Genomic DNA, 13,603 nt, shown 5'->3' on the forward strand with positions numbered 1-13,603 from the left:
CCAAAGGAAGATGGGCAGATGGGTTCTTTAGCCTTGTCAGTTATGTTAGAATTACAGCATTATTTTTACCAAAATCTCGTCCATGTATAAATACTCCAGTATTTATACAGCTTTGGTTTAATTTCAATTAGTTGAGCTAGCATAAATTTTGGGTACACACAAGGCCTGTTATTTCCAAAATCACAGCTCTAGGCCCACCAGTGAGGCTTTTCTCTACCAGTACAGCCCACTCAGGACCCTACACTGCTCTCCCTAGATGCTCTGAAAGGACAGAGGAGTTTTCTCACAAGCCCACTATGTTATTGAACATTCTCAGTTTATTCAGATTTCTGCTGCAGGAGCATCCAGTCCCACAGTCTCTCTGGGGCAGGGGCAGGATCAGGATATTTGTGTGGACGGATAAACTCAAGGGTTACTTCCCAGTGAGCTGGGTTGTGCTCACACCATACACTGTCTGGGAAGAAATAGTGTAAGCACAGTCATCGAGGTTACCCTTGCAGCAATAACATCCTCAGAAGTTCCAAATACATTAATTAAGCACAAACAGCTGACTTCAACGAAGCAAATGAGCTCTGCAGACCAAACCCAGCAGGATTATTTCAAAACAATTTAGGATCCAGGCTCTATCTACTCCTCCTCAGGACACAGCAAAATACTCCGGCCAGTTTACAGCCAATGCACTGGTGAAGTTTTGATAAATGATGAATATTTTTTAAAAGAAAAACATAGCAATGCATGCTTGATTGGATTGGGAACGAGACCTGCTTTTCTTTTCTGTGTACACACTTATCACTACGCTTCACATTTATAGACACTTTCAAGAGGTGAAGTAAAAGTTTACCCAGTAAAGATAAAAGACACAGAAGAAAATGTCAAGGTTTTAGAAACTGATTAGAGAGTAGCAGTGGCTTTTGAACCTAAGAAAAGGAGTACACTTGTGAATTATCAGCTTATTATTGAGGTATTTTGGCTAAGGTACTCATACCAAAAGTAGAGTCTTTACCAGTCAGAGCTAACACAGCCCTGTGGAATGAACAGGACCAGAGTTATTTCTTAAGGGTTGTCTGCAGACTCAGGTGTTGAATTTACCTCAACTAGATTTAAGTTCAATTAACTTTTTAATGTCACCTTCAGAATGCTAATATTAGATTAGTAATTAGGTTGTAAATTAAAATTTTGAAACACAAATCCACAATAAACAAAAACAACTGTCATCAGCAAATTAATGGGATCTGGTTTATAATCTGCTGTTTACATTTAAGAACTAAGCAATGGCTTTCATGTATAAAGTAGCCTGCAATTATAATGTCATTGCTCATCTCTTAAACTTCCTTCTTATCTTTATCAGGTTTTGTTGGTAGTAAATTCGGTTGGTTTCTAAAGACAAATAATAAACAATATTTGATTTCAAAGCATTTATTGCAACCAAATTTGGAAAGTGAACCTCACATAATTTTAAACAACCCAATCCCTGAAACATTCATCCCATTGAAACTGAATATTTCCAAATCCCCTCTGTGGGCATGGGAGTTCTCCCAGCTGTAAAAGTCACTCTGTCTCTGTTGGAGACTTCAATCCAGTGTCTTTCCTCACAACAAAGAAATTCCTCAAAGAGTTGCAAGCATTGGCATGAGTTATGTTTTAGGAGATAGGACTGTCTTTAACCTCCTGGTAAACCAAAGTTTTCTCAAGCTCTCTTATCACCACAACTATGACTTTGGAAGTCAGTGTTGAGGGGTTTTATTTTGATTGGTTGGTTGGTTGTATTTCTGTTTTGGTGGGGTTATTTTTTGTTGTTGTTGTTGTTTTTCTTTTTTTGTGCCATGCTTGCCTCTGGTTTTGGTTATAAAGTTTGTTACAAACTTTATAACCAAAAGTTACAAAGTTTGCTTTTCTCTAGTGTAATTTTGCAGATAAATTAAAATTTAGAATACAATGAAGGGAGCTGTGCTTTAAAATCTCACACAGTTCTCTCTGATATTTTTTGACCGAGAGTTTTTCCACAATTAATTTCTTTTCTACTTTTCTACTCCCAATATTTTCATATAGGAATAAAACTGTGTCCTGACTTTTTGTATTTAGAGATATTTGAATGAACCTTAAAACAAGAAAACATGAGGCCACAAACAGTTTTGACTGTATAAGGAGCAGAAACCTCACGGTACAGGCTGCATGCAGCATCAGCCCATATTCTGCTGTATTGCTGCAGTGCTTGGGGCTTGAACCTATGTAATCTGTCCAGCCCAGAGAGGAAAAAACCGGATTAAATCAGACAGATTAAATCTTTTTGAATAGCAACATGAAGCCCTATTTTTATATAATAAATATATAGAGAGGAACATGTCACCTCTGGAAAATCTGGCTCAGATTTTGTACGTCAGTCAGCACACAATTATAGATACTGGGATAACCTTTACCTGAACCATAAAAGTTGAACTTTAGTTACAATAAAGACACGATCTTGCTTTCGATGCAGGCCGCAAGGCCAGTGACAAAGGTGTAGATGCTTTAATTTCTTAACAGTTTATTCTCCTTGGCAAGTACTTGTGATTCTGCTGTGGACACTGAAACTGTATGATAACAGATCCTAAGTCAGAACAGTTACAATCGCACCTGGAAAATCAGAACAGCTTTAACTCCTCTTCTAAAGTGATCCATGCACATAAAATGAAGGAAGGTAATTTAAAGACCCATGGAAGGGGAAATTACAACTGAAACTATGATGGTCCTACTTACTAAGCTGGCAAACTACTGCTTTGAAAGGAAAACATGTCAATCATTTGTGAAATCAAAGGTAAATGCAGCAAAGCCAAAATTCTCAGCGTGGTGGTTTGCAAAAAAGGGATGCTCTGGCTGCAAGGCAGATGGAAATAACAGATAAGCCAAACCCCTGACTTTATTATAATCTATTGTTCTTACTACTCTTATTATTGTGAGTTAGAATTAAAGCTCTCTCTCTCAGGAAGTATTGAGCTTCATATGGTAGACTTTAATATTGTAAAACTGAAGAAAGACATCAGAATAGGCACTTAAAAGTAATTAAAACAAACAGGCAAAAAAACAGCCATCCCTCTTTGTTCATCTACAAATGGAGAGCTGCTCCCTTCCTTAAACAGGGAGGACCTGCTCCAGCACTCCAAAGTGGCATTTGAAATTGGGAGGTTAAGTGCTGGCATGAGAAGCTTCACTTTGCTCTGCATTCCTGAAGGGGATGAAGCCTCCTCTTGATCCCTTTTAATTTAATGGTAATTATGCTATTACTTTCAGTAAGAACAGCACGAGGCAGAGAGTCCTGCAAGAAGGAATATTGTTTAGGAAAAGATAAAATGCTTTTCTTTCCCTATGTCACTCTGGTCATCAGAAAAAATGGACAGAAGCGTGTTTTCTAACTGGCAGCTCTTTCCAAATTTGCAGTAGAAATCCAAGTTGCACCAGCTCCTGAGCCTTTCAGCTTATAGTTTTGCTTGGCCCAAATGAGTTCCTAAAGGCCAGCTCTTTGGGGTCTAATAGGAACTACCCATCTGAGGGTCACAGGGTGGCTGTGTGGACTCAGGGCCACACACAAACAGCTGCTCTGTTTGCAGGAGTCCCCGAGGCTGCAGTGCAAAAGCAACAGAATCGGGATTCCCTGTTTCCCTCTCAGCGTGCCAAGCCAATGTGAACTGGCTGGGAAGGGAAAGCCTTGTGTGCAACTTCCACCACTGTGTAGCCCAAATACATACTGATAGGTCATTTTCTGTCTGTACTGTGCAAATTAAACACTTGCCTGTCAGAACAGAAGCCATTACCTCATTAATACCTTTACTGATGTCATGCTTGTTTGTTATTGATTTAATTACAATGAAGTATAATTAAGAACAAATTATAGGAATATGCCTTGCTTATGATTCTTACAAAAAAAAAAAAAAAAAAAAAAAAAAAGAGAGAGAGAGAAAGAGAAAAGGTCAGGCCATGCAGCTATTGCACTGAGTAACCCATACTCATCTGAGTCATTCCCACTGAAATGACCAGGAATACTTGCATAACTTATGGGCTGGGCTCTGTCCACCCAGCCAGTCTGGTTATGATCTGTAACAAGGTTTGAAAATGAATTTTCCAATAATCTCCACCAACTGCACACATTCTGTCCACAAAGCATGCAAGAAACAGATTCTTTCTGAAATAAAACAGAGACCTATACTCTGTAAGTCCATCACATGCATCAAATGTGCTCCATTACTTGAGTCCTCTGGACAGCTTTAAAACATATGCATGATGGGGACGCTTTGTTCAAGGGGCCAGACTAAATGCAGTCCAAAGCAAGACCACTAAACTGCATATAAATACAGAGGAAGGGTCATCTTCACCACTTGCATTTAGGTCGGCCTGCTGATCTACCTTCACTGAGATGAATTACTGCCTAAAATAAAAAAGCTCTTATGTCAGAGTCACTAAATAATGGAACGCAACCGTGAGTCAAAGAAAACTTGGAAATTATTATTAGGGAGAAATTACATGCAAAAAACCAGCATAAAACACACAGAATACTGAATTCATTACTCTGTGAATACAGTTATACACACTGGCAAAGTCTTTAGGTTCTAGTGAGTTAAAACACATCAGTATATAGAAGTGATATATTAAGTTGAAAATACCTGCAAAACTACGAAGACAAAATCACACAAAATCAATAAATTGTGTAGTATTAAAAAATGCAAATGAATCAGGAAATTAAATTGTCTATGTAAAAATATGTTTATTAATTTACCCAAAAGTTATATTTATAGATTTTGCCAGTATTATTTTCTATGTTATTTAATGTTATTTAATATACATTTAATTAAATGAGGGGAGAGTGGGGAAGGGAGGAAGAGTGGAAATTACAGTGGGTAGCTGCTATTGCACTGGCAAATCCAGAGCTTCTAGAAAATCCTTGATAAATCCAAGATTCACTAACTGTGATTTTACATAATCTCTGTTTTCATGTTTTAAATATCTCAAAGCATCTATATGTAGGAGATGCTGCTGCTGCTAAGGAATATACACATCCCCCATAGCACTTCACAGCAGAACTGCAGCAGGGATAAATATGTTCTGAAAGGCTTTGATTGGGAAGAAAGCAACAACCATTATTTTTGCCTCTTGCAAAATATGTTAATGAACCCGAAGTCCCTGGGCCCCTGATGTTATTATTGAGCCCTCAAATCAGACTACAAGTCATGCACCAATCCAACATGGTCTGAAGCTTGTGCACAAACCAAGATGTGAACTAAAAAGTCATAGGACCGTGAACACCTGTTGACTTCAGGGCTGGTTTAACTTTGCAGCCTCTGAGAGCAGCATCTGGCAGCTTTTCTGCTTCATTCAAGCATTAGCCACAGTTATTGTTTCGACACGAATCCTTGACTGGGGCTGATGAAGCTGTTGGAGCACTCATCAATGGCATCACTGATAGCATTTCTTGACGGCCACCGAGGCAAACTATTGCCCGGTGCATCACACAGCTCACCCCCCTCCAGGCAGGGTGGGGGATGCCAGGGACTCAGCTGGAGCTAGCAAGGCACATGGCCTCGCTATTCTTCCCCCAAAGTGACATCCTCCTCGGCAGCTGACCGTCCCTCCGGCTGAGCCCAGCCACCCGGGGTTTGTGCCCCAGGCAGGGTTGTCACCTTCCATTCTCTGCGGGGCCACCGCTCTCCAGGTGGGAGAAGCAGCACGTCAAGCAGAGATGTGCGATCAGCTTTATTCTGCTAACCCTGGTAACCCTCACTAAACGGAAAAAAAACCTGGTGCCGTCACTGTGCATCATTTTTGCTCTGCAAAACCCTTTGACATCCACAAATCCCTGCAGGCTAATAAAAGAAGTGGTGGAATTACTCCCCCTGAGTTCAGCGCAAGGCTGCAACTCAAAGAGCTAGAGTTTCAAGTGAGTAAAGAAATACAATGTAACCTCATATGACACACATTGTGATTTTAAACAAAAATGAACATAGTTTAGATGCGTCAGACTGGAATTCAGGGCCTGGAGTGGCCCCTTAGTCAATTTATATTCAGAATATGTCACAGTTATAAACGAATATAGAGGGAAAAAGAAGACAAAGCAAGACTAGAAAAAGACAGTTATCTAATAAATCCAAGATAGTATATTTTCTGTCCTAATCCACACTGCAGCAGCATTTCCAGCATATTGAACTTGTACCAACACAGGCACAAAGAGAAGGGCAGGTAAAGAGAAGCACAGTAAGCACCAGTTTTATTTTAAGGGCTGTGGGAAGTGTCTCACCTCATGTAGGAGGCTGCTTTCACATTCCGGCCATGAAGGGTGCAAAGAGAAAAGGGGCGTGTGCTGTGACTAAAACACCACTGCTGTTTCTGCTAGCACATTTATTTCATTAACACAGTCTTAAATAAAGTTGGGCTGAGACAAATGAAAAACATCCCTAATTGCTAAAATTTGGGCCCTCTTCATTAAGATTCCTCACCCTTCAAAAGGCTCTACACCACGAAAGGGTTTTTTCCAAGTTTCACAAGGACTACCTCAGTGAATGACACTTCTCCGTGTGCTGGACACTTTAAAGCAAACTTGAAAATCAACCACTTGTGTGGGCAGTGTTTTGCTACTACTAACAGGACTGCCAAGCAATAACTAAAACTTTATCTACTACCCGAAGTTACCAAGGATCTCCTAGTCCTGCAGAGTCAGGCACCATGACAAAATTTCTCTTTTTAGACATCAACAACTAAGTGATATATTTTAAAATGCTGCTGTAGTATTACAGTCTTCCCCCACAGGTAGCTGAAATAAGGTCATGCAAGGAATACATGAAACTGAAATCAATGATGAAACTTCACAGAAGTAGTAGGAGAGAGGCTTCCCAATGTAAACATGTCTCCTCATGCACTTCACCTACAGGCTTAGCTTTGCAGCTAGTTATGGCTAGACCCAAATTCTTATCTAGGGTAAAGTCCTGGAAATACATAAGGTGGAAACTTGATACCAAGTTAAAATCTGGCTCATAGTACAAGAAGTCTGAGATGTTTGCAAAAGCAGCAGCTTGCTCTGCATTCTGGGAGACTTTCTAGTACTTAGAGTGTAGAAACAAAAACAAATGATTGGGTTTGTTTTGGTTTTTTCTTTCTGATAACACTTTAATCTCTAGTAATGTTAAGCACAAAGTCTCTGTGTGTGTGTGTGTGTATGTATCTTCCATAACCTGTGTTACAGACACGTGAAAGATACATGAAAGACCTTCCTATGTGAAAGATAAAATTCCCTGAAAAAGAGTTTATTATGTGCACTTAGGCCTGTACTCCAGCTGCAGGGAGGGATAAGGAGGAGTGAAAACCACAAAATTTGGCTTGTGGCCATGCTCAGGAAATTAACAGTTTCTTCTGGGATTTATCTAATCATTTGTCTATTTACAGTTGACAGCATCCCTGTTATCTCTGAGCCCCCTCTGGAGAAACACAGCTCACTCCAATGCCAACCAAGAGAACTGCATTGTAAAAAACACATGGAACAAACCCACAAGTAAACAACTCAGACAGTGATGTGGTTTTAATTTACAGACTTTTTAATAGGTTTTCCTAGGAATGGCGAATGAGGTTTGGGAATTCTCCTGATAATTTTTGCACTACTGGGCTGTTTCCAACCATTTTGAGAGAGGGGCAGAAATAAGACCTCACACACCAAGGCGGTCAAGCAAAGCAGACAATGTTCATTTCCCTCAGAAGAGGCAATGGTGTTAGTTCATGGCTTTCCAGGCACCAGGACATGCCCACCAAAGAAACCAGTCTGTATTATCCTACCAGACTCAGAAATACTTTTAACATGATAAAGTCACAATCTGAATCAAAAAAAGTGTGAGAAAACAACTGCTGTAGATGATGAAGACATCAAGGTGAAAGATCTGAAGACATTGTTGCATGGGGTGAAAAATTTGGAAGGAAGCAGAATAAAGTTCTTCACCTAAGACTTGCCATTGTCAGCTAAGTCCTATGATCACAGGGTTCCTCAGGTGGGACACATTAACAAGGGTCTGTCCTAGACAATTCAAACACACTCTTTTTTTTTTTCCCCAGTTTCCCATAGCTAAAAATCACTTTCAATATAAAGAAAGAGAGCTTGACACACACTTTATAATGGGCTTAAGTATAAAATACTCATATACTTGTTCAAATCCTGTAATGCAAAGAGATGCTCTTGGACTTCATGACTTCTACTGGCAGTGCCAGTTAGCTACTCCTTAAGTGATTCCCATTACCAATTCTGATTTCACTACATCTCCTCTTGCTTCTAGGCTGTCAAATAAAACAGAAGCTTGTGATAAAGGTTCTCTGTGCTGCTCATCTTTTTATAGACTCTTACATTTCCCTACCACACTTGAGTTTCCCGTCCAATGAGTGCTATAAAAGCTTCACTACAAGCCAATAATTTTTATTGGTATGGTTTTGTATTATCCTTTTCTGGATGACCAGCAGTGCCCACAGTATTTCAGGTACACTCACTGACCTGTGTAACAGCTACAGTTCTATAAAATATTGCCAGATTTTCTTAGTTCCTGTTCAGTTCCCACTGTAATCTAACCATTTTTGCAGATTTTCATTTCTCCTTCTCTCATGATGCTCCTGAGTTAACACAACACACTTAAACAGAAAAGTGCATACTTATTCCCCCCAAGTACTTAAGATTTTGAATATTGACATTTATTTACCATCCTCTGTCTTCATTTTTCACACATTCCTCAGGGGTTAACTTTATGATTAAGTTCTGTCTGATCTTTGCTGGACTTGACTTAAGCTAGAAAAACTTAATGTCATCTGAAAATTTTGCTGTATCATTGCTCGTTCCTTTTTCCAGTTCACTAAGCAGCACCAGACCTGGCAAAGAACCTTGCAGCACCCCTGCTGTTACCCTTTTGCTAAGCTGAATATTGTTTCGTGTACCTTAGCCAAAACCCCTTAACGAGCCTAGCCTGTATCTTTATCACTCTTGTTTCCCAAGGTTATACACAAAACTGCAGTTCTTATTCGAGTAAGAATCCTAGATTTCCAGTGATTTCCACGGTTATTTTGCTTGACAACAGGGAGTTCCAAGTATCAGGCAACAAAGATTGTTTGCACCAGAGGCAGAGTCAAACAGTGGCTGTGGTTACAGGATTATCTCAGTTTATCTTATTTATAGATCTTTATGGATGTAGCTCCTTTGCTCTGCCAAAAGATCAGATTGTAAGTACAAGTCCAACTAAAGGTTCTCACAGGTCAACCCAGCTCAGGCTCGCCTGAATTTAGCTTTTCTGTTTCTCCGAGGATGGATTCATACTGATATACTTTTCTACCTGTACAAGGATGCAAGGACACTTTTTCTTGCTGCTCTTGTTGTTCTATTAGTACTTTACAGCGAGTGGCTTCACTTTGCAATGATAAAGTAACACAATAATCAGAGCACATAATGCTGTCATCCTTTCCACATCAAATGAGGAAACCTGCTCCTTTGGCTTTTCCTAAAGGGTGATACTGAGGAAAACAGTTCCTGGAAAGCAAAGTTCTGCTAACCAGTAGAGCGTTTGCGGTGCTTTAGAAAGAGTTGGGGTTTGCTGAGCTACCACCACGTCAACCAAACGCAACATTGCCACGGTACATGTTGCACCGGACTGACGTTCATCCAGCGCCCACAAATTGGGCTTTGCAGGGAGCCGCGATCATACGCTTAAGTCCCTTTACTGTCCCTAAGCCGCGCAGCGGTCCCGCTTCGTGGGGGCGGGGGAGGAGGGGGCCGAGGCGCCCGGCTGGTTCTCCCTGCCCCTATTTCTCTCCTGAGGGTAAAGTCTGGCATTTGGTCCAGCGGGGGCGGGGGGTCCCGTGGGAGGTGACTCCAGGCAGCGCGATATTCTTCCTCCCCTTCTAAGCGCGGTTCCCGCATTCCCGGGCAGGAGGGGGCCGCGTTTCCACCGCCGCCGCCTCCTGCCCTTCCCTTCCCCGCCGAGGGCGATGCTCACCTTGAGGTACTCGTTCTCCGAGCGCAGCTCCTCCACCTCCCGCTGCAGCTCCTCCGGGGCTGCCGGCGGCGGCTCCCCGCGGCTCGGGGCTCTCCCCACGCCCGTGGCCGCAGGCAGCGCATCCCCGCGGGAGCCGAGGGCCAGCGGAGCTCCGCGCCCGGGGCCAGGGCCGGGGCCGTGGCCGTGGCCGACGCGGGGCTGCTCGGCGGCGGGATGAGCGGCGGGATGAGCGGCGGGCTGCTCCCGCTCCCTGTCGCTGGAGCCGGTGCCGGACTCGGCGTCGCTGCTGGCGGCCGGGGCCAGGCGCTGCTCGTCGGAGAGCGGCTCGGAGGGGCAGTCGGAGAGGTCGGAGCTGCTGTCCGTGTGGCCGACGCGGGCCAGCGCCGCCGCCGCATGGCCGCTGCCCGCCGCGGCTCCCCGCTTCGCCTTCCTGCCCTTGCCGGGCGGCGGGGCCGCCTCCCCGCCGGGCTGCCGCCCCGCGCCCCGGCCGCCGGGCCCCGGCTCCGGACCGCGGGCTGCCCGCTTGGCGCAGGGGGCGGCCTTGGCGCCCGCCCTGCCGACGGCGGTGACGGCGGCGGCGGCCGCCTTGCCCCCCGGGGCGGCGGGGCGGCGGGAGAGGCGGCCCGGCGCCGCCAGGAGCCCCGCGGAGGGCTGGTGGACGCCCGGGTGCGGCGACGAGGGCGCCCGGGCGGGGAGGCCGGGGGACTTGGGGGGCGCGGGCGGAGGCTTGGCGGCGGCGCGGGCGTGCAGGTCCTTGAGGAATGGTCTGGCGGGCGACGGGGCGCGGTGCAGCCGCTTCTTCTCGGCGTGCGGGTGGTGGTGGCCGGGCGAAGGCGGCGGCGGCCGCAGCGCGTCGCCGGGCCCCGGGCCGGGGCCGTTCAGCGCCTCCATGGCTCGGGCCGGGGGCGGCGGGGCGGCAGCGGCGGCCGCGGGGGCGCCCGGCGGCGGCAGGAGCGGCGGTCCCCGCGGGGCGCGGCGGCAGGACGGGCAGCCTCCTCCAGCCTCCCTGCTCGCTCTCTCATCACTTCTGTTTCTCCCAGCCACAGCCCTCACACTTTTCTTTCTCGAGCCCCCTCTTCCTGCCCCCCCACCCCCACCTTCTCCTCCTCCTCCTCGCCGCTCTCTCCCGAGCACTGATTTGTTTCAATAAATCGAGCCCAAATCCCCCGGTGGCAGCCGTCTCCTCCTCCTCCTCCTCCTCCTCCTCCTTCTTCTCCTCCTTCTTCCCCTCCCGCTCCCCTCTCTGCCTGGCTCAGCTTGATGCTGCTCAAGTTGTGATGCAGCCCAAAAAACCTATCCTTTCCCCCTCAATCCGAGGCAAAGGCGTGTTTTCCCGGCTGCCTTTCCCTCCGCTTGCAAGCCCCCCGCTCAGCCCACCGGCGCCGCTAACCCCATCACTGCCCCAGCTCCAGCCGCCGCCTCCGCCCGGCTCCTGAAATAGCCCCGCGGCTGCCGGGGCCGCTCCGACTCGGCGCTGCCCGCCCGTGCGCAGGATCCGCCCCCTCTGTCAACCAGCCAGGCAGCTCTCCTCCCGCCCGGCAAACTACTTTCCTCGCACGCTTTATTATAGGGACGCCTCTGCCAGCCTCTTCCTATCAGAAAGCCTCATTTAGGGAGAAATTTTCATTTCCCAGTCATGAGCTATATAGCGTCGCCCGTTTTGGTTGTTTTGGTTTGTTTTTTTTTTCCCCCGAGCTAAGACTTCATGGAAACGGTCTCTCCAGGGACTGGCAGCAGCAAAACAACAGCCGCCGCATTATCTCCCTGCTCAAGGCAGATACAGGTTCACCTAGGGGCAGAGCCGAGTATCCAAGGATATTAGCAAGTTCCTGGCTCTGGCTGAACTACAAAAGGCACGGACCCGTCCTTTTGGAGTAGGGGCACATGAAATTGCAGCCCTTACATTTGCAAAGCACCGGGAGAGTAAATGAAAGGGAGGAGAGGCTCGGGCGTGGGAAAGAGGCACAGCCTTAATGGGGAGAGCAGAGCAGCACCAGCCGGGATGTTTCCGATTCTTCCGCTGGGACACAGCGGACCTTGGAGTAGACGCGGTGGCTGCCTTATCTGTCAGATGAAAGTAAATGCGTGCTTAGCTTCTGAAGTCCTTGGGAGGCGTCCACGTCTGGATGTCAGGGACTGCAGCGCGCTCGGGGGAGGACAGTCCCGGACGTTTTGGGGGGCATGGGAGGGTGGGCAGCACCCTGCGGCGCTCCAGGTCCCCTGCTCCGCTCATCTGGGCTCAAGGCATTACCCCTAAAAGCAAGAGCCCCAAGGTCTGCTGGAGCCTGAGGGCAGCGGGCACCTCGGGGCGGGTGGCCAAGGCGACACCGGGCAGCTGTTTCTGGCAGTGCCCGGCCGGGGCCGGGGCCAGGCCACGTTGCCCGGGGAAAAGCCAGGAGCGCTCTGGCATCCCCGGGTCCTTTCTCCCGGTAAACGAGGGGAACAGTGGTCTATGCTGAGGAATAGCGCTGCCGCATGAGTATGCAACAGGTAGTTCTTACTTTGTAAAGGCTTCAGAGGTGGAAAAAAAAACCCCAAAACATTCCAATCAGAGCTGCATTTACAGGTCTCCAGGAATTGGGAGCATCTCCAAGACAGCGCCCCGGGCAGCCGGCGTGGGCAGCGCCAGCCGGGAGAGCAGAGATGGGCGGGATGTCGGCGGGCCAGGGGGCGAGGGCAGCTCCAGCCCCGGGAGAAAGCCGGGGCTTGGAGCGGCAGTGGAGGGGGAGGAGGAGGCCAGGGCGGTGTGGCCCTTCCGCGAGTGGGCAGGCGATGAAAACTCTGCTTCGGGGCACCCAGCGGTGATGCCATGCTGTGTTGGGTGTTTTTTTAAAATCTCTTGAAAATTCCACTTTTGTTAGTGCTCTTTATTTTCCCCCCGTTGGCCTCGCTGCCAGACGGCTGTGCTCCCGCATCCAAGTGTGCCTTCCAGGTCACACGGCAAAGTACCTATTGTGGCAAAGATGGCACTGGCTGCTGCCGGTATGTCCATCTACTACAGCTACCGGCAGGACTTCGTGGGACCAAGTCCTTCAAAAAACATAGAAAACACTTTGAGGAGAGTCAAACATAACAAACCCACTCGCAGGTGTAAGTCCCCTTATTCTCCCTCAGTGTAAAACATTAGTAATTTACTCATTTGGGTGAGACAGTCAGTGTATAGAAGCAATATGAAGTGGCTCAGTAGATCTAGAAAAATGGCTTATAAAATACAAACTACTGTTACATTTTAATGACATTGCATTTCTGTCAGGCCATCACGTATTATCAGTGTTCCCTACAGAGCTGTTGTGCTCCTAGTTGTTTTATTTTTTAAAATTATTATTTTGATTTTTTTGTCAGTACACTGCGGAGCAGTTCAAGGAATTCTCCTTTATGGGAATGTGAAAGAGAGTGAAAGAAAGTGAAAGAGATGGCAAGTGCTGTATTTCATAATGAGAAATAGTAATTATTATGGAAACACCAAATATTATAGATGTTGCCCTACATGAGAGATTATCAGAAAGGTTGTTTAGCACTACTATGTCACCCCTCTCACTTGGTTTTGGTTATAAATTCCAAGAATAGATGGGAATTCCAGCTTCACTGACTAGATTTGCAAAGTGTTTACGCCTGTGATGAAAGGG

At 46.5% G+C, this 13,603-nt stretch overlaps 2 protein-coding genes across 10 annotated transcripts in view; both read right to left on the bottom strand.

The window, feature by feature from the left end:
- Positions 1 to 10,199, bottom strand: part of MTCL1 (microtubule crosslinking factor 1) — a 101,424-nt gene extending 91,225 nt beyond the window's left edge. For 5 of the 9 annotated variants that reach the window (XM_038162607.1, XM_038162626.1, XM_038162598.1 and 2 more), the window contains exon 1: positions 9,978 to 10,199. The gene's annotated coding sequence lies outside the window, so the exon portion shown is untranslated. The remainder of the gene's footprint in view (positions 1 to 9,977) is intronic. The other 4 variants (XM_038162577.1, XM_038162568.1, XM_038162550.1 and 1 more) reach the window with 1 other exon arrangement.
- LOC119696957 (microtubule cross-linking factor 1-like) lies at positions 9,708 to 12,152 on the bottom strand. Its single transcript, XM_038126916.1, has one exon. The coding sequence runs from the start codon at positions 10,866 to 10,868 to the stop codon at positions 9,708 to 9,710; it is 1,161 nt and encodes a 386-aa protein (XP_037982844.1). The 5' UTR covers positions 10,869 to 12,152.
- Positions 12,153 to 13,603: the final 1,451 nt, after the last annotated feature.

Source organism: Motacilla alba, chromosome 2, assembly GCF_015832195.1.
Source record: "Motacilla alba alba isolate MOTALB_02 chromosome 2, Motacilla_alba_V1.0_pri, whole genome shotgun sequence".
Lineage (NCBI taxonomy): Eukaryota > Metazoa > Chordata > Aves > Passeriformes > Motacillidae > Motacilla > Motacilla alba.

Excerpts from the sequence above, each read along its gene's own strand:
- LOC119696957 (XM_038126916.1), bottom strand. The coding sequence starts at position 10,868 with ATGGAGGCGCTGAACGGCCCCGGCCCGGGGCCCGGCGACGCGCTGCGG.